Below are 24,273 nucleotides of genomic sequence, written 5' to 3'. Positions count from 1 at the left end.
TAAGACCTGGCCATGCTGGTATGTGTCTGATGTGGCTACATGTGACAGAGAATCCCAAATCTGAAAGAGTGCATTATTGTTTTGTGTGTAGCCTTAACAACTGTTCTCAAGGAGATCATTAGAAATACCAACATGTAAACAAACCAGTCGATTCAAAAACATTTTTTTATTACAGTTACAATGTTGGAAGAAAAAAAGCTTTTTAAAAGAAAAAAGAAACTGACAGGCCTATCACTGACAAATATAACCCAAATCCCTGTCGCAAGATTGTGGATCTGTGGTGAAAAATGTTTCTACATTTTTTATTTTTCCTTACACTTAAGTACTATTATCCTTACACACTGCATGTTACTTATTATTACTGACTGATGCCTATTTTTGACTCTTGCTGCTGTAATAGTGCAAATTTCTATCTTATTATCTTATCTTATTTTATCAAAATTATTAGATAATTTAACAATATATCACCTCTCAGGGCCCTAAAGTCCCGATTTATTATTATTATATAAAATAATCATCAAGTTTATGGGCTCCTTGCTTGTCTGTTGACTCAATAAATTAGAAGCTGAAAGAAACTTTCCTCTGGCCGGCAGGTGGCGCTGAGGGTCCGCGGATGTCAGCGGTGCTGCGTGTGGAGGAAGCCGCCTGTCGGTGCTGTTTCTGGGGCCTGAGGCTCAGAGGAGCGGGGCCGTCCTCCTCCATGACTCTGGACAGTCGATGACAAAATCCACCGAGCGGCCAAAGGGCTGGTGATGCACGACAGCACCGAGCACACTGCGCTCTTCCCCGGCGTGAAACACCCAGGAACGCTGCGGCTGCCGGACATGGGGCGGGACCTCCTTTGTGGAATTAACCGTGTGTGCGCCCATGTGTCCGGTCAGTGAGTTTGGAAAAAGCCGAAGATTTGGTTTCTACTTAGTTTTTTTTTTCATTTAACCTGCGTTCACACACATCTGCAGCGATGCGGGCTGCGGACCGGAGCAGCGCCGGAGCCGCGGTAGTTCTCTGCCTTTTGGGATACCTCGCCTCCGAAGCCGCCGCCAAAACGCTACCGGAGGACTCGGCCACCGAAGGTAAAAGTGCGTTTTCACACGTTGGCCGGGAAAAGGAGCTGGTTGGCTGCTGTTAGCGGCGGCTAATGGTGCCGCTAGCTCCTGGGATGCTGATGTGACCTGAACTTAGCTTAGCGTTAGCGAGTTAGCCCCACACACACACACACACAGAGGGAGCAGGAGAACTTCACCACCTCTCAGGGGTTTGTATTAAAATCTGTATTCATCCTCCTGGACACGATTTAAAACCAATGTGTGCTGTTGGTTTAGTTACTGTAGTTAAATGTGTTGTTAGTGAGAGAGGACATCCTGTTGTCGAGGAGCAGCTGCTGTGATTTGTCTTCTTTTTGAGCTGTTATGTTTCAGTAAACACACTTTCTCTCTCTTTCTATCCAACAAGCATCACTGGTCAACATCTACAGGACATATACACTTCATCTAGTCTGCAAAGCTTGCACTGCTTAACATGTTGGCCTGATGCATGTTGGACTCCAGGTGGTTTTAATAATAATAATAATAATAAAATTAGTTTATATGGCACTTCTTTTGACAGCAGAGCCAGAAAAGTAAAGATGAGAGAAATAACAGTCAGCGGGATGCAATGTGACAAGGAGGCCAGACAACCACGTTTAGGTGGTGTTCAAATCAAATGAATAAATATGGAGCTGTGTCATAGGAAAACTTGAACACATAAAAGCAGTAATATGACAATAAAAATAAATGGGACCACGTAAAATGAGAAGGCGAAAAGCAAATGATAAAAACACAACATCACATGAAAGCAACTTTTTAAAAAGGGGTTTTAAGAAGTGGATTTAAAAGAAGTCACTGTCTCTGTGAACCTTTTCTCCTCAGGTAGGTTGTTTCAATAGCAATAAAACAAAAGTCCAATATATGTTGATATATTGCTTATACGTTGTGCACAGTGAGGAGGTATAACACATCATTTGATCTACCTCAGATTTGAAAAAAATGTGTTCTTAATTAAAGAAGAGCTGAAAACCTCAACCTTCTCTCTGGAGCAAACTGAGACTTTAAACTGAGAAGAAGCAATAATGGGACATTTAATGACTCATACAATTTCTATCTTATTAACATTTGTGAGAATTATAAATTTGTAGAGTAGCAGCAAATTATTATTTTCCGTCTTTAATTAGGGGTATTGATCATCTGATTTATAAAAAGTCATCATATAGTTACAAATGCTTGCCATAATCTTCCAGACATCTGATATCTTTACATAGTTTAAACCGTCTTAAAGCAGTTTCAAAGAGGCAATGTTTGGGGATTTGTGCATCACAAATGAATTCAGAAATTAATTGATTATAAAAATCAGTTGCTAATGTAATTATCTACTGATCCTCATCTGAATATTCTTACGTTTTGGTGTTGATTTGGGTTCCTGATGTTTTATATACCATATAGAATTTGAGTGACAAATAATCTGCCGAGTAATTGCTTCTAAAAAATAAGTTGCAACCATAAAATGCACGAAACATAGTCACAACTTAAGTTAGAAATAAAGTAAGATGACAAGGGCGTTGTGATGAAAACAGAGATGTGATAAGTGAACATATTCTCTTCCCCTCGGTGAGGTCTGCACACCGACTTTTTGAAGATCTGAGCGGATCTGTTTTCAGAGGGTATCCCGTCACCGCAGCAGCAGACACATGCAGCGTTTCATAGCCACCGCGAATCAGGATAATCTGCAGGAATCTCCTTCAGTCAATCGCTTCAAAGACGACTCTGTCGAGAGGAGCTGCTGAAGTGGAACCACATCTGTTTTATCCATCACTTTTATCTCTGTCACAAGCTCTCATACTCGGCCGTCTGTCTTCGCCATTTTTGGCCAACCCACATTTTGTCCTCGCGCCGCAACTGTGTTTACAGTGGGAGTATGAATGTAAACACGGAGTAACTGTCTCTGTAAATTGGAAAATAGTTGGAAAATACAACAATGAGCACCTATTGTCTCTAAAATTAACGTGGCTACTTAGACCCTTACTTAGTTTTATATTTTATAAGAAGTTCATGACTTTTTGAAATAGTTAATGTCTGGAGGCTTGTCAACAGGCATGATAATCAGCTAAATACACTAGAACCTCTGTGTAATGTTGAAAAAACAAAACAAGATATAATTTCTGGAGAATCCATGAGATTGCAATGTTTTGAAGTCCGTCCCGGCCTCTGCCTGCTCCCTGTTTTCCATTTCTTTCTCTCAGCTCCCCTGGTTTGCCCCAGAGTGACCTTCACTTGTTCCCAAGAGAAGGGGGGGGGTGTTCGGGTCGATACCGAGGATTTCTCCTGGTCTGTCCAGCAGACTGTATGGATGACTGGAGCCAGACAGACAATCTACCCGCAGATATAGATCTCACTCACATTACTGCTGCCCATAATAGGCATGGCGTTGCCTCTCCAACAGGCAAACATTTGCTGAAGCTGTGCAAGGGCTGCCGGGAAGCAGACCAATCAAATCATATTGTCATCAGCTAGCCTGGCTTAATTTTAATCATGAGATGCTGGTGTAAGGGCCAACGGCAGCCCGCTTTGACGAGGATCCACCAGGTCACGAGAAGGCACTGAGTTTAGGGGCCGTGTCAACTTGCTCCTTAGCCGAAGAGCAGAACCACTAATGTTAAATAGAGCGGTATATAGACTGGAGTTAACTGAGGTAAGATGGAGAGCGTCCATTTGCTCTTAAGCCTGGTGATGTAACCTAATTGCCGACTCCCCTGCTGAGTTAATGGAATTGACCACTGCTATCTAATCTTGCTTTTAATCCAGGTGAGAGAAAATAGCAGGCCAGACGCCTATTGATAGCTATTGATATTGTTTGTGATTGGCAGCGCTTTAACAGACAGTTGTGTGTCTTCTTTTATTTTTGCCTTATTTTGCCTTTGCACCTGTTTCTTGCTGTGACACGTTCAGGAGTCCCGTCCCTTATTCCTGCTGGTGATTCATACTATGTCTATTCACATCTATTTTTATTTGTCAGATCGTCACGTTGAAAATCAGACGTTTGATAGTCATCTGAATGGTAAACAAATGGCTCCAGTCATTGTGTTTTTCTTCTGCTGCGGCTGAACGAGTTATTAAATCCAGAAGCATAAACAACAGACTGTTGGCGCCTTAGGTTTAAAAGGCATGCGTGATTGTAGTTCTCGTAATGATGAACGCTGAACTGGATTGCTTTGTTTTTGTGGTGCTCAAAATGATGAATTGATTGTTTGCTCGACAGCAGGGATGGATCATGTTGTCTTTAGTGCCCGACCCATTCTTCAATCTTAGGGCCAAAGCTTATACCAATTGTACTTTACATGCTGTGTTTATAAATAATTTTAGATAAGGGAAATAATGGGCTTGTCATTAACTTTCCAATAATGTGTTTCACAAACAAGGCAGCAATTAACTGTGAAGACATTGCTTGACTCTGCACCACTGTCTGCTCTGTGATGTGTACTCTGCTCCATGTGCTGCAGACAGTGCTGACAGTATTGTAAACAGTGGGGTCTGAGCGTGTGCTGCAAGATAAACTATACGAGGATGCTATTTCTAAATGACCCCAAGCATATTCTTCTGCATTGTAAGGTTTGTGTTGGACAACATATGTCAATATATCTGTGATAGTCCGATACCAGCTAGCGGATCTAATCTTATGTGAGATGGTAAAATACAGAAAATACTTAGTGAATCGTTTCGTAATTGATTTACTTCATTACTCAAACAACTCTCTAGTGTTATTTTATTCCAGACTCCCCCAGCGCAGTGTGTCTGTTTCTTTGTCACATGGTTTCTGGCTCCTCTCGTGCTCGACCATGTGTTTCGGCCTCAGATGGTGAAATTGCCTCTTTTGCTGTCACACTCTTCTTTGGTAATGTTTCCTTTTACAAGTCCTGTGTTTTTCCAGATAATTTTACTCTGAACCTTCATCACAATTTCCTAAAACTTAACTGGTACTGAGTTGTAGATCACTGGGATATTCTCCACGACGGCGCATGCAATGTATTTCTAATTATCAAATCTTGGAGTAACTGCTGAATCAAGGAAATTTAATAGCATTCAGTGTTTTGTTTTTTGTTTATCATCAGTTTTAAATTTAAAACAAAGGAATTTCCAATCCAATTAAAAATGAAAGCAGTTAATTAAACCAATATGCTGCTTAAATGTGAAAGCTAGTAAAAAAGCATTTACATAATACGAAGCAGATTTCTAATGTAGGGCTGTTCAAAGTGAAGAAGACTTGAAGTTAGGACTTGAAATAGTTGTTAGTCTTTCTCAGAAACTCAGAAGAATATCACTTTCAGTTTATTTCATATTTTCACTTTCCCAACCTCTTAAAAACTCTTTAAATAGAAGATACTCAATAACTGTAGCAACTGATAGGTTCTCTGTTTCCCTTATTATCAGCTCCAAATTGCACAGGCTGTTCTTGGACACATCTGTGTAATTCAGAGCTAAAACCTGCTACTATTTGGCTGGACTGCAACAGCGAGGTCAGCCCCTGAAATGCAAATGCTAGTGGCCGAGTGATGGAGTTGCACCCCTGTTTGGCCGGCTGAGCAATGGAGTTCCCTCATTGTCCATAACGATATTGCGTACTTTACATAAAAACTGCAATTTTAAGCTGTGTCCTTTAGTGTTGTTTCAGTTTCTTGTGCCACATTAGTAATCTCCTCTGAGACAAGCTGACCTCTTGGAACAGTTCTACTTTCTCTGATGATAGAAACTCTCCCTGGTTCACAAATTCTCCTTCTGTGTACGTGTATGAGCTATCACATATAACATAATATCGCTATCATATGATGGTATAATTTAAATCTTCTAGCAAACATAAAAACACCTTTTCTTCTTCTTCTACAGCTTGTAAACTGTGTTTGATTAATTTCATTATATGAACCTTTAGTTTTTTCACTGGCATCACTTTCACCTCCATCAACGTGTGACTGATTTTAATGAGCAGCGAGCACAAGTGGAACTACACCTTTGATGCTCAGTGTTGTGTACAAGCAAGCTTTCCACTTAGCCTTGTGTGCAGAAAGCATCTGTCTCCCCCCCCCCTGTTTGGAAGAACACCAAAGCCCTTCACACACCCAGTGGAGGCCGGCCATTCCATGCATTTCCAGTTTATCACAGCTCACTTTCACGAGGGCAGAAATGCTTCTTCTCCGTCTAACTTCTGATTTATACACTGACTATGAATTAATTCAAGCTGTAGTGGGGCTGAAGAACATACACACACCGGTTCTTTTTCCTCACTGCTTCCTCCTCTTGTGTATTCCTACTCTCATACAAACACACAACCACCCTGCTGCTTTGACTGCTGTTGTCCGAGATAATTGGTCTGCGATTGCAGCGTCGGTCAGGCTGAACTCTCTTTGATGCCTTTATCCTCCATATGGTACTTGTACTCACACAGATAAGGGTAAAAATAGTGAGAAGCAGCTATGGAGTTACTGGTTTAGCTGCAGAATCGAAGTCTTTCATCGTTATTCAGGCCAACCATCTTCTCTCCAGTGTGTCGGAGCACAGAGAAGACTCTGAGCTTGTTTAACAATGATGTCACCACAGTACTGATTTATTGGATGAGGACTGGGAGGGGACTGTTGCATTTGAGTGTGCATGTCTGGAGTCTCCCAGGGGAGTTCTTCTAAAGTGAGCACAGCTGGTACCCCTAAGAACATATCAGTGGGAGTGGGACAGGAAGTGAGGTCAGGGTCTCTGCAGCGCGCACACACACCAGATCCTAATGCAGTGGGGAGTTTCTGTCAAGGGGGAAATCCAGCTTTAGTTTTCTCTGCTATGACAGTAATAAAGAGGAGGAATGAAGTGAAGGGTCAGAGTGCATCTTTACACCAGACCTTTTAGGGTAATGATGTGTTTCGTTTGCGGCCGACACGTCGCTTCGCCAAACCTCACTGCCTACAAAACACAACATAACTTCCTGCCAGGCAAAGGTATCATTTTGTGCACCGCTCAGTTTTTTAGGTGGAGCCTGCACTCGGGCTGAACTCTTACCAGATATTGTCAGAGTGGTTCCTCGCTTACCGCAGGATCTCTGAGTGGGGGGAAGGGGATTAGCCTTGCCGGCGGTATGTATGTGTTAGCGCGTGTGTCACGGAGGGTGGGGTTACAAGAAAGAGGTACAACCAAATTCAGTGAGTATGGGGGAGGTGGGTATGTTTAGGTCAAGGGAGATGGAGGTGACTACTCTTTCAGCCTTAATTGAAAGGTCACCATGGGTCAGTCGGCAGTCAATCATAAGCGGGGCCCACAAATGTCATGTGTCCAAGAACAGAAACGGCATGGGTCTTAGTTGTTCTTGAATAATAATGTTTTTGTACCAAGTTTGTTTTTTATCATACCTTTGGGATATGAAGCTGAAATAGATGGCTTGTTTGTTTTTGAGCTTGTGATGAGCATCGGCAGCGCCAGTGAGCTGCCAGTTTCTTTACAAAACTGCTTTTAGCTTCGCAGGGTGGTTAGTAGATGCATTGTTTGGCACTGCAATGTTAGGCAGTCTCAAACAAAAGCTATTCTGAGAGAAATGTAGTGAAATATTTGGATGGATGACAGTTGATTTAGAGTTATAGTGATTAAAGACAACGTACCTGAAATCCCTAATAGTGTCTGAAATTTAGGACCAAATTCTCCCAGATTGACTCCTTCGACACCCCACGTAAACAAACAAACAAATCAGACTATGACATGTAATTATGCAGAATACACAAAGTAGTGTAAACATTTTATCTAAAAACAGCATGTCAGCCTTCTTTTCCTTGGCTGCAGCTATTGTATTGAACCATATTCTGTGACCGGTGTAAAGTCTGGCTCTGTTGATACATCTTTTTGTGGTTCTTCTGTCTCTTAAGAAAAGGTGAGAGGAATTCCAAGTGCCGTTTTTAAATTCCCAGGTGAAGATCAACAGAAGCAGAATGAAGGTCAACATTTTTGCTGACCCTGGCTTTAAATAAACACCTTGAATTCTTTTTTTGAAATTCCACAAAAATATGCAGCAGTGTTTTCTATTAATTACCTAATGTGTCCTATTTCATAATGGACCTACACAACTTTATCTTTCGCTAAACATGTATTGTTTAGCCCCATAGCTTCTCTGTAGGTCTGCGTGGAAACAGATAAAAGCGGGAGAGTTGTGCAATTGGAAGATATGAGTTGATGACATGTTACGTTCTCTAACTTTGGCTAGAACTAGCAATTATTTTTGTGTTTTGTCTAAAATGTTAGAAAACTGTTTAAATGGCCCAAATATATTTTTACTAGTATATTTTACCAGTTTACTGTCACATAACAAAGAAAGCAGCAAATCCTCACTCTTGTAAAATAACCCAACCAACTTATGATCCAAACAGTTACAGGTTAATTCCCTCTTGATTGACTTATAAATATACATTTATAGTCATAGTTAGTATTTGATTCTTTCTGTTTAAATCATAGCATAACACTGCATTTGTTGCACATCTAACAAACAATTTGTACAGTCACTTTTTGTTTATTAGACCCTTTTGAGTAACATGGAATGAACGTAGTCCACAGCTCCTCTGTGAGCCGTTCTTCAATCAACAGGCAGTCTGTGTAAGATTTTATTTTCCTCATCTCCATTAGAGGAGGTGTCCTGATGTACAGTTGTTTTTCCTCTCTGGTCCAAGGCTTCTTTGACAGAGGGAAATGGTCCATTGTTTTAGAGGGGAAGTGCCATGGGCAAGAGTCCAGGAAATGGTCAGATGGCCGTCTATTTGTGATTGGCCGGGATTCGGAATGTCATATCTGTGGATTTAGAGGCAAAGGGCCTGGCACCAAAACAGAACCCAGTGAAATAGATGGCTGTAATTATAACACCGCTGTGTTTTATGTCTAAACATCACTGCCTGTCATGGTGGCTCTGAATTTATCTGCAGTGTTTTTCCCTCTCCTCGCCAGCACAAACTGATTCTGTATACGTGGCTCAGTAAACGCTCTGTTTGTTCACAGAGGTGACTCTGAAGGTTCACCTGAGCGATGCCAGCACTCACCAGCCCCTGGGAGGAGCCGCTATTCAGCTCTTCGCCAACCACACGTCTGTAACCACGGAAACCTCATCAGCTGATGGCAACACCTACCTGCGCTTCCCCTACCGCCTTGGGACACCACTGGTCGTCACTGCAACTAAACAGGGATATGTGCCAAACTCTGTGCCCTGGACTCCCTCTAGATTACCTGGTAGGTCTGTGGGTGTGTGTCTGTGTGTTAATGTGTTTCTATGTTTGTGAGTGAGAGAGGGATTGATGGATATTTTAGGACAGACACAGACGGGATGTTATGAAATACCCACATTTAGAATGGACCTGCTGGCTTGCACGTTATTGATTTCCATGTGTTCTGTCCTCTCTGTGTGAGTGTATATGTGTGTGTGTATGAAAGTGAAATAAAAATTGTGTGACTTTGTGCCAGGTGTTGGATCTAATGATAAGTGGTCTGCTCCATTACTAATTTATTACAATAGATGCCAAAACCCAGCAAGGGGGATGCTTAAGCCTCCTTTTCAGGAACACACACTCTCATATACAAAGTACCTCCCACGAGGCTAGCGTACAGTGTGTCTGTGTGTCTGGGAGTGTGTGTGTATGTTGCAGTCGGTGGGGGCACTCAAGTAGGGTGGTTATCATAAGCCAACGGAACGGCGGCCAATTGGATTATCACGCTTACCAGCTCTGAACAATGGAGGAGTGAAAGGAAGGAAGGGAGAGGAAAGAAATGCAGTTTGCTGGGTCAGACTTGTGTCCCGCACAGCAGACAGGATGAAAGCTGGACTATTAAAAATGCATAAAGATGGTTTAATGACTTGTTATGTCGGATAGTGATCTCTCTCTCTCTGAAGTGGCCCGGTAGATAGCAAATTGTTTCTTATCTGATTGTGAATGTTTGTGGTCAGTTGATGCAGTGTGTACATGTGTGTTAAGTGTGTGGTTCTGTTTGTGTTCCAGTGTTTTCCTCCATCAGCCTGGACCTGCTCCCAGAAAGAGCTGCTACTCTGATGGTGTATGAAGATGTGGTGGAGATTGTGTCAAGCCTACAAGGTAAATACAGCGTTTACTGGAGATACCAACTAGCCACAATGTGCGTGCGTGTGCGTGTGTGTGTGTGTGTGTTTTGGACTACTTTCCTATTCACTGTCATGTCAACATGCTATTTTAAAGCTGTTTCCAGACATAAACTCCAGAAAATGTCTGGAAACTTAGGTCATTTTCTGGATTTGCCTTTCACGTATGAGGAAGAACAATTTTACTTTCTTGATTCTTGTTGTTCTGGGTTTGTACCCTCATGGTTGAATGCACTTATTGTAAGTCGCTTTGGATAAAAGCGTCAGCTAAATGAAATATAATATAATGTAATGTAATGAACGTAGCAGGAATTTGTCCGGGTCATATGCGTTCACAAAAACAGCAACAGGCGATAAGTAGCATCTGGGTAGAGCCTGTTGGAGGCAGAACATGACGTATACATTGAGCTACGATAATCAAATGTACAGCATATTGACATGAGTACAATCTCCTGCAGCTTTCCTCATATGTGCAAGGCAAACTGGAAAAGGTCTAGATCCAAATTTCCTGGGGTTTGACTTCATGCAGGTGAACGTCTTTTATTCACAGCACATAGACACCGGCGTCGGATCTTATCGCCAAGAGCTCTCGAATCTTGTCTGTCCAAGTTGACGTCTTCGTCGACATCCACGTGTATGGCACCTCTTTTTCACTGCATGTCTGAAGGCAGCTTATGATCAGATATACTAAAATGGCAAACATTTAACCTGGCTAACATCTGCATTTTAATATGACTTTAGACTCTTAGTCTTTTGAAAATCTGATTTTCACCCATTCACCCTGCCCAACAATCAGAATGAATACTGATATATTTATATACTGGTTTTTAATAAAAAGTTGAGATAATTGAACTCTATATTAAAAAGCCTATTGTTAAGTGAGATCTCATAGATTAGATTCTGAAAAATCCACCCTCCTCCATCCAAACACCCACACACACACATACAAATATACATTAAGAGTCTGTCTTTGTTAGTCAGTCTCTTTGTTAAGGTAATTATATTAGATAAGGCTTTCTCACTCAGGCAAAATCAATTTGGTCGTTTCGTCTGCTCGGTCTTTTGTGTGTCTCGGGAGTAATTTAACACGTCAGCTGTGTTGTCTTACAAAGAAACATCGGACACAACACATAAATACACAGACGCCATTAACACGTAAAATCTCTTGCCTACAGTAAATGCCTGAGCGGAGCATTATGTGGGCTCTCTGTTCGACACACTGTTTGTCATGATGCTGTGAAGTTAGGCACCCAGGGGGGTCATAAACTTGGCGTGTGGCACGAGGAGAGAGAATAAAAGAGGGGGGCCGAATGGGAGGAGGAGGATGATACAGTATGTGCTGGGAAGTGAGGTTGTGGGTGGAGTAGTTGGAGAGAATAAGGGAGAAAGGGGGATGGGCTGCACAGTGTCCAACAGAAGGAGGAACAGATGAGGTGAAAGAAAAGTGGAGGGAAAGAACCAGAGAGGAGTTGAGGAAGCGATCACACAAAGAACAGAAACTTGGTGATTTTCTTTCACCAACACAACCACAGAGGGAAAATTACACCTGAATTTGATGAACAAGAACAAACATCAAAGTTAACAGATCCGGTCGTTGTGCAGAGCCAGACTTCATGTAGAGTTTGAACTAGAAACACAAGCACTGCGAACATTCATATACAGCTGGATCTGTGTCTCACTGCTCAGGAATGTGTGCTCGGCACAGTCGGACCACAATGACATCACCTTGCTGAGTCCAGCTACATGCAGATTTGACTGTTTATTGCTCTTCATCCATAATTTGTTAATGTCGAACAGAGACTGGTCTCATGCAGGGATGTAGAAAAATGAAAAAGAAACATTTAATGGCTTGGCAAAATATCAAAAAAGAGGCATCACAGTGGCTGAGAGAACAACACATTATATTTACTGCATTGATCCAGAGTAACGTCCATTAAGCCTGATTTGGTAGTAAATTTATGAAAACACATTTGGCAAAGACGAGGAGTAGAAAATTGCTGTGTAATGTGTTTACTGTTTATGGGAAGTTTGGGAATTTGAGTTCAGATTTCTCCATTAAATTTAACAGGGAAACTGAAATAGAACGTTAAGTTTGCAGCGGCTGTAGCTCAGGAGGAACGTCCTCGGGCAAGAAATGGACGGCAGTGCTGGCAGAGTGTGAATGGTGTGTGATAGAGTTCTATATATAGAAGCCCTGTATGATTGTGTGTGTGAAAGGGTGACTGTATATTGTAAAATAAAACACTGAGTGGACTAGAATAGCCAGCAAGAAAAGTGATAAATCATTCTTGAATATCTTGCACACCAATCAGTTTAGAGAAGTAACTATTGTTAGTTATTTACAATCCAAAGAACATCTGTTTAGTATATATATTTATTTTCATACCATCACATAGGTTTGAAAAGGTTGCGAATACAAGCGGCCGAAATTAGTGTTCTCCGTCGGCTGGGCTCTGGGTGAGGAGTTCAGACATCTGGGGGGATCTCAGAGGGAAAGGGGACGGTTGAGGTGGTTCAGGCCTCTAGTCAGGATGCCTCCTGGGCGCCTTCCTTCGGAGGTTTACCGGGCACGCCCAACCAAGGGAGAGGGATTTCTGGGATACCCTATTTGGCCAGCTACATCCATGATCCGGGCCCAGATAAGCGGAAGATGATGGATGGATGGACATATTTTTAGAGGGAATTTTATGCCTACATTAGAGAGCGCTTAGAAGAGATGACAGGAAAATATAAAACTGTGGTCTTCCTAGGTCAGCAGAGCTATGTCAAACATTGAAAGACAAATTGAAGGAAAAAAAGATCATGTCTTGGGAGTTTTGGTCTAAGATGCAAAACAATGAATTGCCATGCTCCCTGTTTGTTTTCGACTAATGTTTTTCGACTACTTTGTTTTATGTTTAAAAAAAAAAAAAATGAAACAACACTATAAATTATTGATGTCAATGGTTTTCTGATATCTGTGCATTTCTGTTACTCCACAGGTTTTAGACGTCAGCCCAACGTTCACTTCCAGCGCAGAGCTCTGAGTCTTCCTGCCAACACTTCCTATGCCAACCTGACCGCTCTGCTCACCGTGGCCAGCTCCCCTTCACACATCCAGCACTTCCCTCACCTGCAGGTCCTCGGCGGCAACGGCACAGGTGAGGCTGCAACTGGCAAAACAGCACAAAGCAGTTTTAAGACTCCACATTAGTCGGGCGTTGTTGACAGTGGGGAGAAGACTACTGGGAGGGGATGCGGAGTGAAGAGTAGAAGCAGAGGTACATCAGAGAGACGCTACCCTGGAGAGGCCTCTATTTCTGACCTCCTGAAACACAATAACCCCTGTGTGTGCTCTCTGTTATAACACAACACCCATGTCTGCACGCTTTCAGGCATCCTGTTTGGGTGCGTCTTTGTATGTGTGTCGTATGATTTTTGTGTGTCCTTCAGCTTGAATACCTCCTCAAAAGCTCCCCCTCCCCACAGCGTGCGTCTTCTCTCATCTCCCTCCAGGCAGCACCGACATACTTGTGCTTTGTGACACTTTCCAACCTTGGTCACTCTCTTTTTTCACTCACCAGCACATTTCCTTCTATCCTGTCTGTCCTTTGTTTTCTTTCCTGTCTGTCTTTCCCCTGACAACTCTCCTTTATCTAAGCTGTTTTATGTTGCTCCCCGCTCCCCGCCCCCCGCTGCCCACTTCGTTTCCCTGCTCCCCCTCCTTTTCCCTGCTCCCCCTCCTATGCACCTTACTCCTACTCTGGCTCCTTTTTGGTACATGTTTCTCCCTCTTACACTCTCCCTGCTTCACTCACAGGAGCTGAGAAGAAGTTTGAGTTGACTCCCGTGGCAGCCATCTCTGTTCATCTACTGGCCAGTGATGGTGTGGAGCTGCAGGTGACCGAGCCAATCACGGTGTCTGTGCCCCTGCCGGCTGACAGCGGCCTGAAGGAAAATGATCACATCCCTGCTTGGAGATTTGACCCGCGCTTGGGTATGTACTGACACAAACACCAAAGCTTCTTCTGACTGTATATATGTACTGTACATATGTGTTTGTATCACTCTTTATGAAGAACAAAGTGAACTGTTGTGAGCGTGCAATGCAGTAAATTATTAACTACAGTAATGAGGCCTGCTTTCCATGGGTAAATGATTTGTAAAAATTGGAAAAAATAGGAGCATTAACTCGAACCACGAGAACATTAACACAGTGAATAAATTTATTCATAAGGTCACAGGAAACAAATGACCAAAATACGGCACCACATTAATCTGCAAATTAAAACACGAGTACTGCTACACATCACAAGATTGGACCGTGGATGCCTAATCTTCTCAAACTCAGTTTAATCTTGAGAGCATACAAGTTTGTAGTCTTATAGCAGAGCCCCTTCAAGCCTCTCAGGACCCAGAGCTTTATTTCAACAGTCCTAAATCTGTGTTGTCAGACATCCTGCACCACGACACGCCCAGCTCCTATTGGACAGGCTGAGCTGAAAGACAGCGATTAGATCATCAGTCCAGTGAGATGTGTCTGCACTACAAAGCCTCACGCTCTGTGTACATTAGTGTTACATTTCCCCATCTACTGTTTCTCCACTTTACAGTCGTGCTGTACGAGTGCAGGGCCTATTAAAATTCTTCTGGTGAAACAAAAAAGTGCCGCGTTGTTTGATCCAGAGTGGAAAAGATTAGTTGTGTAATCGTCTTGTAGTTCAAAAGTAAAATGTGGCGCAATTTTGGCAATCAAATATTTTTTTTAAACCTGCAGTAAGTCATTTTTGGGGACATTTAGTGCAGAACTATTGATATGTTGTCAGCATTTCTGTTTAAATGACAAGTTTGTTGTAACGCAGTTGCTTATTAAAAAGTTTTAATTAAATGTGGCAGATATGGAGCAAACATACAGTACACACATACAGTAAGTTGCGTGACCAATGTCCAATCTTCTTTTAGCTCTGGTTGTGGTCACTACCAGCTTGTGAAGGAAATATCCACTATTTTCACAAGACCTTGACTGAGTTATTTTCTGATCATAACCAATCTGACAAATATACTGTACAAGGAAATCCCTTTTTACATGGAACAATTCTAAATATGTTGTCTTCAAGTTGAAGGGGGAGCTGAATGAGGCAGAGAACAGTTGTAACAGAGTGGACTGAAGTATACCCCTGCATGCCTCATAAATGTCTTCCACTTTAAACATGTTTAATCCCCAACATCTAACTCTCCAAATACCCCCTTATAATATTCCTGCTAAGAAAGCAAAGCTTTATCGGGCCAATGGTTTGTTTAAAATCTCAACCATGGTTTCTCTTGTGATGGTTTTTAAGGATTCCAGGGCTTAGTTTAAACGTAAGAACTTTCAGAGCTTATAAAAAGGGCTTTGATAAAATCTGAAAGAAGACACACACACACACACACACACACACACACACACACACACACACACACACACACACACTTGTATTTCCACAACAGAAGCTATCTCTGGACCCCTCTCCGGGCCACATCTCATGTTCCTTAGCAACCCACCAAATAAGTTACACAACAGAAAGTCCTGACTCCTGATTTGAGATTATTCACTGTGTGTGGGTGTGATATGTGTTAAACTGAGGATAAAAAACACTCTCAAAGAAGGAACTTTGATATCTGTCTGGTGCCCTTTTGGAGGAAAACCTCAGGCTGATAAAAAGCTTCCTCACAAAGAAGCCAGTTTTGTTTACAAAGTGCACACATGGACCACACACACGCACACAAAAACCAGTTTCTCTTGTATAACTGACAACTTCTCAGACATCAGGTGAGCATTGGGCTGAATGATGTCATATTTAGACAGATCAAGTTCTTATGTGTTATTCATAAACAGACACACCTTCATGCTGAGAGGAGTCTGATGATGCAAATGAGGGAAGAGCCGACTGCTATCTATGAATGATGCAAGTGCTGAAGTAAAAAGTCCCATCGTCAGCTGTGTTGACTTTGCATGAATGGCCTTGAAGCAGAAGTCATATGCAAACTGTATTGACATTATAGATGTTTGCAATGTGTCTGAGCAGTTGTCAGACTGTCAGCACTGTATTGTATGGAAGCGTGGGAACAGAGTCATTAAATGTCATGATTAAACAGGTCAGTCGCACAGAGACAGCCCCCCCCCCCCCCCCCCCCCCGTGGAAAAGACAGAACCAGAGTGACTCTGGGCAGAGCTGGGCTATGTGCGTGCAGGCCTGCGATGCTGAGTCACACAGCTTCTCTTGTTTCTCCCTGCCTCTGTTTCTTTTGCCTTTTCCCTTATCTCTCCTTCCATTTGTCCACTCTTGCTTCCTTGTTTTTTCCCCCTCTTCCCTTTCCTTACGTATTTGTCTTTCTTTGAATATCCTCTCCTTCTTGTTTTGTTTCCTCCCTCTTGAAGATTGATGCTGACTCCTGACTTCTTCTTGTGCAACTACAAATAAACATAGGAACAAAGTAGCTGTCACCGTGCTAACCCTGAGACTTTAAGAGGAGGGGCAGGGTAAAGACACAACTGAATGCTTCCTCTTGGTGCAGATTTACTGTGAACCGATCAGTCAGTGCTTTTGGCTTTGTTGTGGTTTTTGGCACTGGCATGGTTGGAGCTGCCATTGTGTTCCTGTTCATTGGCTCCCAGTGATATTTGACAGAAAGCGCTGCCTCCCTGTGGAAAGGTACTGCCACAACACTCTCTCCTCTCTAACAGTCATGAGCTTGAATCAGCGGTTTCTCAGATGCATATCAGGGCATCTCCAGGTTGGGTCTAAAATTGTGTCTCAAAAAGCATTAACTTCAGTTTCAGCAAAACCAAATTATGGGCTGTTGGGGGAAGTTATAAAGTACAAGTGGGATTGTGGGTTTTTTGGTGTATGGGTGTGGTGGTGGGAGATGGGGAGTGGTTCAGTTAGCACCACCACAAGACCTGTAGCATGGAAGGAAGCTCATAGTCTTGCAATGGGCAAGTTCAGGAAAAACCTAATTAAATTAGATGGATTAATCATTTAATCTATTTTCAAATGCTTAACTGGATTCATGTAGCATTAATTTGGTTAATTAAATTATAATGAATGATATTCAGCTGGGTATTTAGTTACAGATATTATGCGTACTAGTTACCTCCACAAAGGAAGTATTGTTTTTGTTATATGTTTGTTAGTTCGCAGAATTGGGCAAAAACTTCTCAAGCGAATTTCTTTGGAATTTTGTGGAGGGATGAGCCATGATGTAAGAGAACCCATTAGAGATCTGAGTCAGGGGGAAGGGCCAGGATTTTATTCAGTCGGTCAAATAACTGCCTGTATAAGAGCGCTCGGGTTATGATGTGCTGGGAAGAAGTGGGCCATGGAACAGGATGTGTTGTAGTTGTTGTTATGGATGAAACATGGTGTGAACATGGCTGTAGCCACTAAAGTGGTTGTCAAGTAACTTAAAAGGGTTTAGTAACAGCACCAGATACAGAAAATTTGATATTATAATAATCATTTTTAGCCATAATCACCGTGACAATTTTTTTCCATCCTACTGTGTTAGGTCTGATAATAAAACTGGTTTTTAATATATATATATACATATATATATTTTAATATGGTATTAAATGTCATTCTGTGTGGTGGTGTAAGTGTGTTTTTGTTTTTTAAGTGTTAGATTCAACCAACCCTGCAGTGACCCTGTTAATTGAGTTTACCTCTGTCACATTACTGAATAGTTTGGCCTTAAACGTAACTAGTTTACGTAGATAAATGAAGTAAAGTGGAGAGCTGCTTTGTCTTTATTGAGTTACTGAGAGTCAGGCGGGATGTTCCTGCAGGTCATGTCAGTTGTCTTCACACAGTGAGCCTGGTGCTGACACAGAATAAATGTAGAGAATTTGATTTCAAGCTCTGATAGTGCATGTCTGTGTGTGTTTGCAGGCGCCTGGATAAAGAGCAGTTGGGGTCATGTGCAGAAGGAGGGCAACCAGCTCAGTCTGACCTACATTGCTCCTCAGCTAGGATATTGGGTGGCCGCCATGTCGCCACTGCACTCAGGTGATAAACCACTTTGACACAGATTTTATTTAAAGTAGTTACTGTAAAAAAACAAAACATAAATGAAACCAAACATACCTCTTGGCATGTGCTCACAATGATGTATACTGTGAGAAGACAGTCTTGCAGACACTTTCATATTCTCCTTCCTACAGATCCATTGGTTGCGAAGGATATCAGCACATACCACACTGTGTTTCTACTGGCCATACTGGGAGGCATGGCTCTCATTCTGCTTTGCCTGCTGTGCCTTCTGTTGTACTACTGCAGGTTTGCGAAACAACCTTTCTACAGAAATATGTTGCATCTTTAAGAATGTCAGAGATTCATCAGATTTGTCCCTAAATGAAGGAGATTTACTATTTTGAAAGTGTCAAGACTGAACAATAATGAGTCAGGTCTTCTGACTGGTTATTTGGAAAATTTGAATGAACTTAGGTTTTACTTCAGCCTTAATACTATGATTGTTGTAGATAATGTGCTTAAACAACTGCACAGGAACCGCCATCACATTAGTGATAGTATCGCTTGTTATAGCAGGGACCAGAGCATTGCTCATACATAACGTCACTGAAACTAAGATGTAGGCGCTAGGTTTGTTTTGAATCAATTGTTCTTGTTTCTGCAAAATACAAAAACAAACATTAACATAATGAAAAGGTTTAAACTCTCAGGCTCATTCCTTTTTATACATTACCTATTCTTCATCAAGATTCCCATGGAAATCAAAGTTGTGCATAGTACGTCATGCTGCTGTTTGTTCTGGTTGCAGCACAAATGGTGTAATGCAGATTTTAGCTCATTTAAAGCAGACTGGTACTTAGTTAGTTTGGTAACTGTGCTGTTCTGCAAATATAAGCACTCAAGGAAGGTTTTCATCTGATTGTGTTCCATTAAAAAAAAAAGCTCTTTTTAAAAATTAATTGTTAAAATGTTTGTTTATGGAAGAAGCTGATTCCTCTAATTTATTCATAAACCTCTGCTCTTATTCTGTGTTGTGCAGGCGTCGTTGCTTGAAGCCTCGAGTGTCTCGACGCACGTTCACGTTGTCCTCCGGTCTGGACAGTAGTAAGAGGGACCAAGCCACCTCCATGTCCCACCTCAACCTCATCAGCAATGAGGTCTGTCTGACATTCAGATAACGGTTCATTCACTAATGTGTAATGTAAATATCAAATGGAGGGCGTACCTTTAGAATAGAGACCTGGATGGCTTGGTTCAAACTCCTTATGTTGGCGCATGTGTGTCAAGAAGAGTGACAAAATCCCACCCGGTTCCAGGGAGGGGCTGTATTGACTCTGGCTTTTTCTCAAGCCTTTGGTTGGCAGAAGAAGCCCCTATGGATATTTCAAAAACTGTCTATCTGTTCCTCTCCTGTGATTAAATTACACTTTCCTTGATTTGAATAAATAATGTTTTCTATGTGAATATTTAAATAGTTTCTTACTGTTTTTTTAAGGTGCAGCTGGAGCTTGTTTCTACAGCAACTGAGCCTGACATGACCACACCGATGCTGAAGCCTTTCTCATATGAGCATCAAGACAATCAGCGTCAGCACAGCTTAATACATCACAGCAAACACAGCCGCTCTTCTCTCGGCAACAGCCACCAGGGCTCATCTCTTGGCAACCTGACGCCTCGCAGCAGAGACTACCGGCAGTCTGTGGAGACGTTCCAATTAAAGGCCGGACTTTCATCCGGGACAGACCGGGGCTACCGCCAATCATACACCTCCGTCTGCTCGTCCAGCAACCCGATTTCCGATGCATTTTCGTCAGCACATCATGGTCAGGTGTCAGCTAACCTGCTGAGCAATATTGGGATTGTTGATTGTATCTCCCCTTCCTCTCCTCCCCACTCCCCCATTAGAGTGGAGGGAGTTGAGTGCAGGGCTCCTGACTACCTTCTGTCCCGGTCTGTGGACCACCTGGAGCGCCCGAGCCCCCCTTTGCTCTCCCGTCCAGGTCAGCTGCTCTGCTGTGGATCTGTGGACCTCCTGAGTGGGGGAGAAGGATACCCGAGGGTGCGCCCCACACTGGTGATCCCAGCACACTACATGCGCCTTCCTGGGGAGCACCCACTATCCGGTCAGGCCCTCTTGTTGCAGACTGACCAACAGAGTGACCTGGAGACCATCCAGGCAGAGCTCAATGCCTCACATTCCCAGCAGCCCCTTGGACAAACCTCCACAGACTGCTCGCCAGGTCCCAGGAAGCAGGGTGACCGAGGGGGGCGTGGCCTAACTGAGTCTCTGTCTATTCCAGGAGCTCTAGGCGAAACATCTCTAGTGGAAATAAACAGTGAGGACACCTTGTTGGCTGAAAAGACTTTAATGGAGCTCAGAGGAGGAAAGCCTCTTCTTCACCCACGAGCCTGGTTTGTCTCACTGGATGGACGCTCCAACGCTCACATTCGCCACTCCTACATCGACCTCCAGCGGGCGGGGTGCCAAAACAACATGCCAGTGTCAGGAGGTCAGCAAGGCAGGAGGCATGGCAACGGCAACGATGCCAGTCTGGACTCTGGCGTGGACCTGAACGAGCCGAGAGCGGGGCGCAGGGGGAGAGACGTAGTGCGGAAGGAAAGAAGGATTGAGAAAGACAGGTCGAAGAGCACAACACCAGCCATGACCTACACTCAGCTGGTGTATGTGGATGATCTGGATCGAGGAGGCAGCGAGGAGGAGACATCCAGTTGCAGCCCTCAGGACATCAAAACAGGACCTGTTCTGTCAGACAAAGCAGAGGGTCAAACAGGAGAACTGGGTCAGGGGGATGTGGAGGAGAAAGGAGTAGAGGGGGTACACATACAAGAGCAACCCCCATCACTTTCCTCTTCTTCTCCTTCTTCTCCTCCTGCTTCTCCTCCTGTTTCTCCTCCTCCTCCTCTGCCAAAACCAGAGGGAGTGACTTTCCGGTCTGAACACACGCTGATGTCAGTATCTCCAGATGATGATGTACCGCAGGAGGATGGCGAGGAGGAGAAGAAGAGTCCATGGCAGAAGAGAGAGGAGCGACCCCTGCTGTCCTTCAACCTGAAATGATCCACAGAATGGCCCCTTAAAGGATAGGTTCACATGTTTTTAAGTTTTTAAATAACTCACACGCCCACATTGAAAGTTGTTTTATGGATGATGTAATTGTTCATACTTTCCATTCTGGCCCTGAAGAAATCATAATCTTCAATGACAATCCAAAGTCCTTGTTCTTTCTGATTCTGAAATTCAGTACTTTATTATTCTCAATAGGAAACAGATGGGTTAAAAGTTACACATCATTTAAAAAAACTAATTACACACGGCAAAAGTCTAATAATACTAATTTGCTTGAAACTTAAACTAGGGCCATGCTCTATTTACAATTTCAAACTGTGAGGAATATCACATAAAACATTTTTTTGAAGTGAACCTATCCTTAGACCACGACTCCCCCTCTGCCCAGACTACAACGTGAAGGACATGACCATTTTCAAAATGAAACTCTTTGTCCTTTTTAATAGCACTGAGAGAATATTTCAGCACTGGCCCTCTGGACCTGAAGGGGGCGACTCCGATCCTTCATGAACTTCCATCTTCCCTTCAGGAAGTGACCACTGTCCACTTTGTCATTCTCGCCACACACTACATAGACAGTCCACTTTTCAAGCTTGATGTACACACAACCTGAGAAGGGCAAATAGACTTTGATGGCAAGAAATGAGAATATTTTATGCACAACAAAATATGCCTTTTTTTTTTTTTTTATAAATAGCCTTGCGAGTGTAAATGACCTGTAGAAACAAATGATGGGTGGTTCTCACAAAGACTACAGGAACCTTTTATTTTTTTTCTTGAGCCATATTGGCCTCAGTCCACTGGTAAAACCTGGGAACACACTACCCTCATTGAAAGCAAGATTATAGCCCATATTTAGAAATCATTCGGACTGATTTTTTCGAATTGTGGAGCAGCTTTTCACAGTTGGTTTGGAAATGAACTCGTCATGATGTTTTCCTGGGTTTAGTGCGAGCAGCTGCTGTTGGATGCACCTGCACAACGATCAGCCCTGAAATCCTGTACTTTGAATGGTTTTGAATATGTCGCTAGAATTGAATCTAGTTAAAGAAAACTGTACGGGTGTTTACATGATCTCCACAGGGGGATGACGTTTTTGGACTGAAGAAATGAAACCACTATCCTGCTTCTACAGCGTAATCAGATAATGTGACACACCACTACGCCGGTGGGTGAGGATCTAAGACCACTACGAAACTGTAGCTCTACCCAGAGTGATTGTGAGGTGTATTAATATGAAGGGTTTTTGTATTTAGTGAACCACTGACTGGCATATTTTTGTTTGCTCTGATGGCTATGCATCACTTTTATACGTCTGCTTGAGATGCCTTTTTTGTCATTTTAATCACTATGATTTTTATTTGCCAACATGAAGTATTTTATCCAAAAATAGGCTCTTTTATTGTTTAATCTTCAAATATTTTAAGGGCTTTTCTTCTTCACCTGCCTTATTGTTGGTTACAAAAACAGACACACACACTAGTATGTACCTTTGACCTGAAACCAAACTGTTTTTCGCTTAATTTCACCTTAATTCTTACCATTTCCTGATGTTCCAAGTGCCTTTTGAACAACCTGATTCAACCTTATTCATTTCTCACCTTTTTTTGCCTTCAGCTTTCCTCCACTACCTCAGCCCTCCCTTTCTCTCCCTCTTGTGAAAGAAAGCATGCAGTAAAACTTTCCTCCGCACTACAAGCTACACTGCAGACATCTCAGTAAAATGTCTACCAGCTGCTGCAACAGTAAAAATCCTCTACAGCAATCAACGAGGCAGCGATTTCTCTTTTTCAGCGTAGCACAAGATACATAAAGCTAAGTGTGACTGTACGTGAAGCTAATCTGCAGGTCATTTCGATGCATCTTCTTTATTTTTGTGTTCCTGGAGGGGGTGAATGTTTGTGTAAATGTTTTATGTGTGTGGTGGTAGTGTCCATCTCCGATGCTGCCGGCTGTGAGTTTGTGTTGTCGGAATGCGTGTCCACGTGAGAGTGCTTAACAAATAATCAACAGACATCCACTCAAGAATCATAGTCATAGCAATCAGAGAGTGTATAGTTCTTTCCTTTCCTCTACCCGGTCAAAATGTTGCGTGAGTCGATGTTGTGAATGAACTCTTCTCTCCCACAGCAACCTCCGCTCCAAGGGTGGAGTTGCAGGACAGCAATCCTGAGTGTGTAAATCGGTTGCTTGCATTATATTTGAAGCCTATTATTCTGAATAAACAGCCAAACTGGAAGACTCTGTGTGTCTGTGTTTCTATACTTAAACAAATATGTCGGGGTCATCTTCAGGCTGAGGACGAATACCGTGTTACAAAAAACGACATAAATCGAAGGGACTGTGAGGATGAGAGACGTCCACAGCGATGTCAAAGTGATGATGGGATGTTTACAAACAGGCACAAAATGACCACAAGGAGACCAAACCACAACAAACGATGCAGGCGGTGTGTAATGGGTAGGGGTGGGGGTTATACTGTTAAAGGGATAGTTCACCCCAAAATGAACATTCACTCATTATCTTCTCGCCTCTATGCAGATGGAGGGGTGGGTGAGAATCCAATACAATTGCAGTAACTGGACCGATTATTAAATGTCCTCTGATATCCAGCCGCATTTAAGCATTGAATCATAGTGAAGATTTAGGCTAAAAACATGGTGTAAATGACCTTGTTTCGAGTTGATTTTGAATGTCGGGGCTTACGGACACTTGGATGACACCACAGGAGCAGTTTGGAGGCATTTTATGTTTTTCTTTTTTCACGTTACATTTGAGGAAGTGTTCACCAGTTACTTTAATTGTATTAGATTTGGCTGCAACGCTTTTTACCCCTGAAACTCCAAAAGTGTTTTGTGGACTCAAACGCTTCACCCACCCCTCCCATCAGCATAGTGGTGAGGAGAGAATGAGTGAATTATCGTTTTTGGGTGGGAGGCAAACTACACATTTTACGAAATAAATGTATTTTTCTTCCAAGTTCTATATCACACTTGTATATTAAAGAATAAATCATTATTATTTTAAGCTAAAATTAAAGAACCGTGGGTA

The 24,273-nt window shown here is 42.6% G+C and overlaps 1 protein-coding gene across 2 annotated transcripts; it reads left to right on the top strand.

The window, feature by feature from the left end:
• Positions 1-588: 588 nt before the first annotated feature.
• fam171a1 (family with sequence similarity 171 member A1) lies at positions 589-23,461 on the top strand. Of its 2 annotated transcripts, XM_034612082.1 has the most exons (10): positions 589-876; positions 960-1,073; positions 9,039-9,266; positions 10,031-10,123; positions 13,128-13,286; positions 13,946-14,122; positions 18,054-18,170; positions 18,326-18,440; positions 19,174-19,291; positions 19,630-23,461. In XM_034612082.1, exons 1-10 carry the CDS (start codon positions 753-755, stop codon positions 21,211-21,213), a joined length of 2,829 nt encoding a protein of 942 aa, XP_034467973.1. In that variant the 5' UTR covers positions 589-752; the 3' UTR covers positions 21,214-23,461. The 2 variants fall into 2 exon arrangements, with proteins under 2 accessions (XP_034467973.1, XP_034467974.1); XM_034612083.1 differs by lacking the exons at positions 589-876; positions 960-1,073; positions 9,039-9,266 and adding an exon at positions 9,345-9,931.
• Positions 23,462-24,273: the final 812 nt, after the last annotated feature.

This window comes from Hippoglossus hippoglossus, chromosome 16 (assembly GCF_009819705.1).
Source record: "Hippoglossus hippoglossus isolate fHipHip1 chromosome 16, fHipHip1.pri, whole genome shotgun sequence".
In the NCBI taxonomy this organism is placed as follows: Eukaryota; Metazoa; Chordata; class Actinopteri; order Pleuronectiformes; family Pleuronectidae; genus Hippoglossus; species Hippoglossus hippoglossus.
The sequence above is the reverse complement of the archived record's forward strand: the minus strand, read 5'-3'. Positions and strand labels throughout refer to the sequence as shown.

Coding starts and splice junctions, on each gene's coding strand:
- fam171a1 (XM_034612082.1), top strand. CDS start 753: ATGCACGACAGCACCGAGCACACTGCGCTCTTCCCCGGCGTGAAACAC. Junction 877..959: donor TGTGTGCGCCCATGTGTCCG/GTCAGTGAGTTT, acceptor ACACATCTGCAG/CGATGCGGGCTGCGGACCGG. Junction 13,287..13,945: donor CCTCGGCGGCAACGGCACAG/GTGAGGCTGCAA, acceptor CTTCACTCACAG/GAGCTGAGAAGAAGTTTGAG.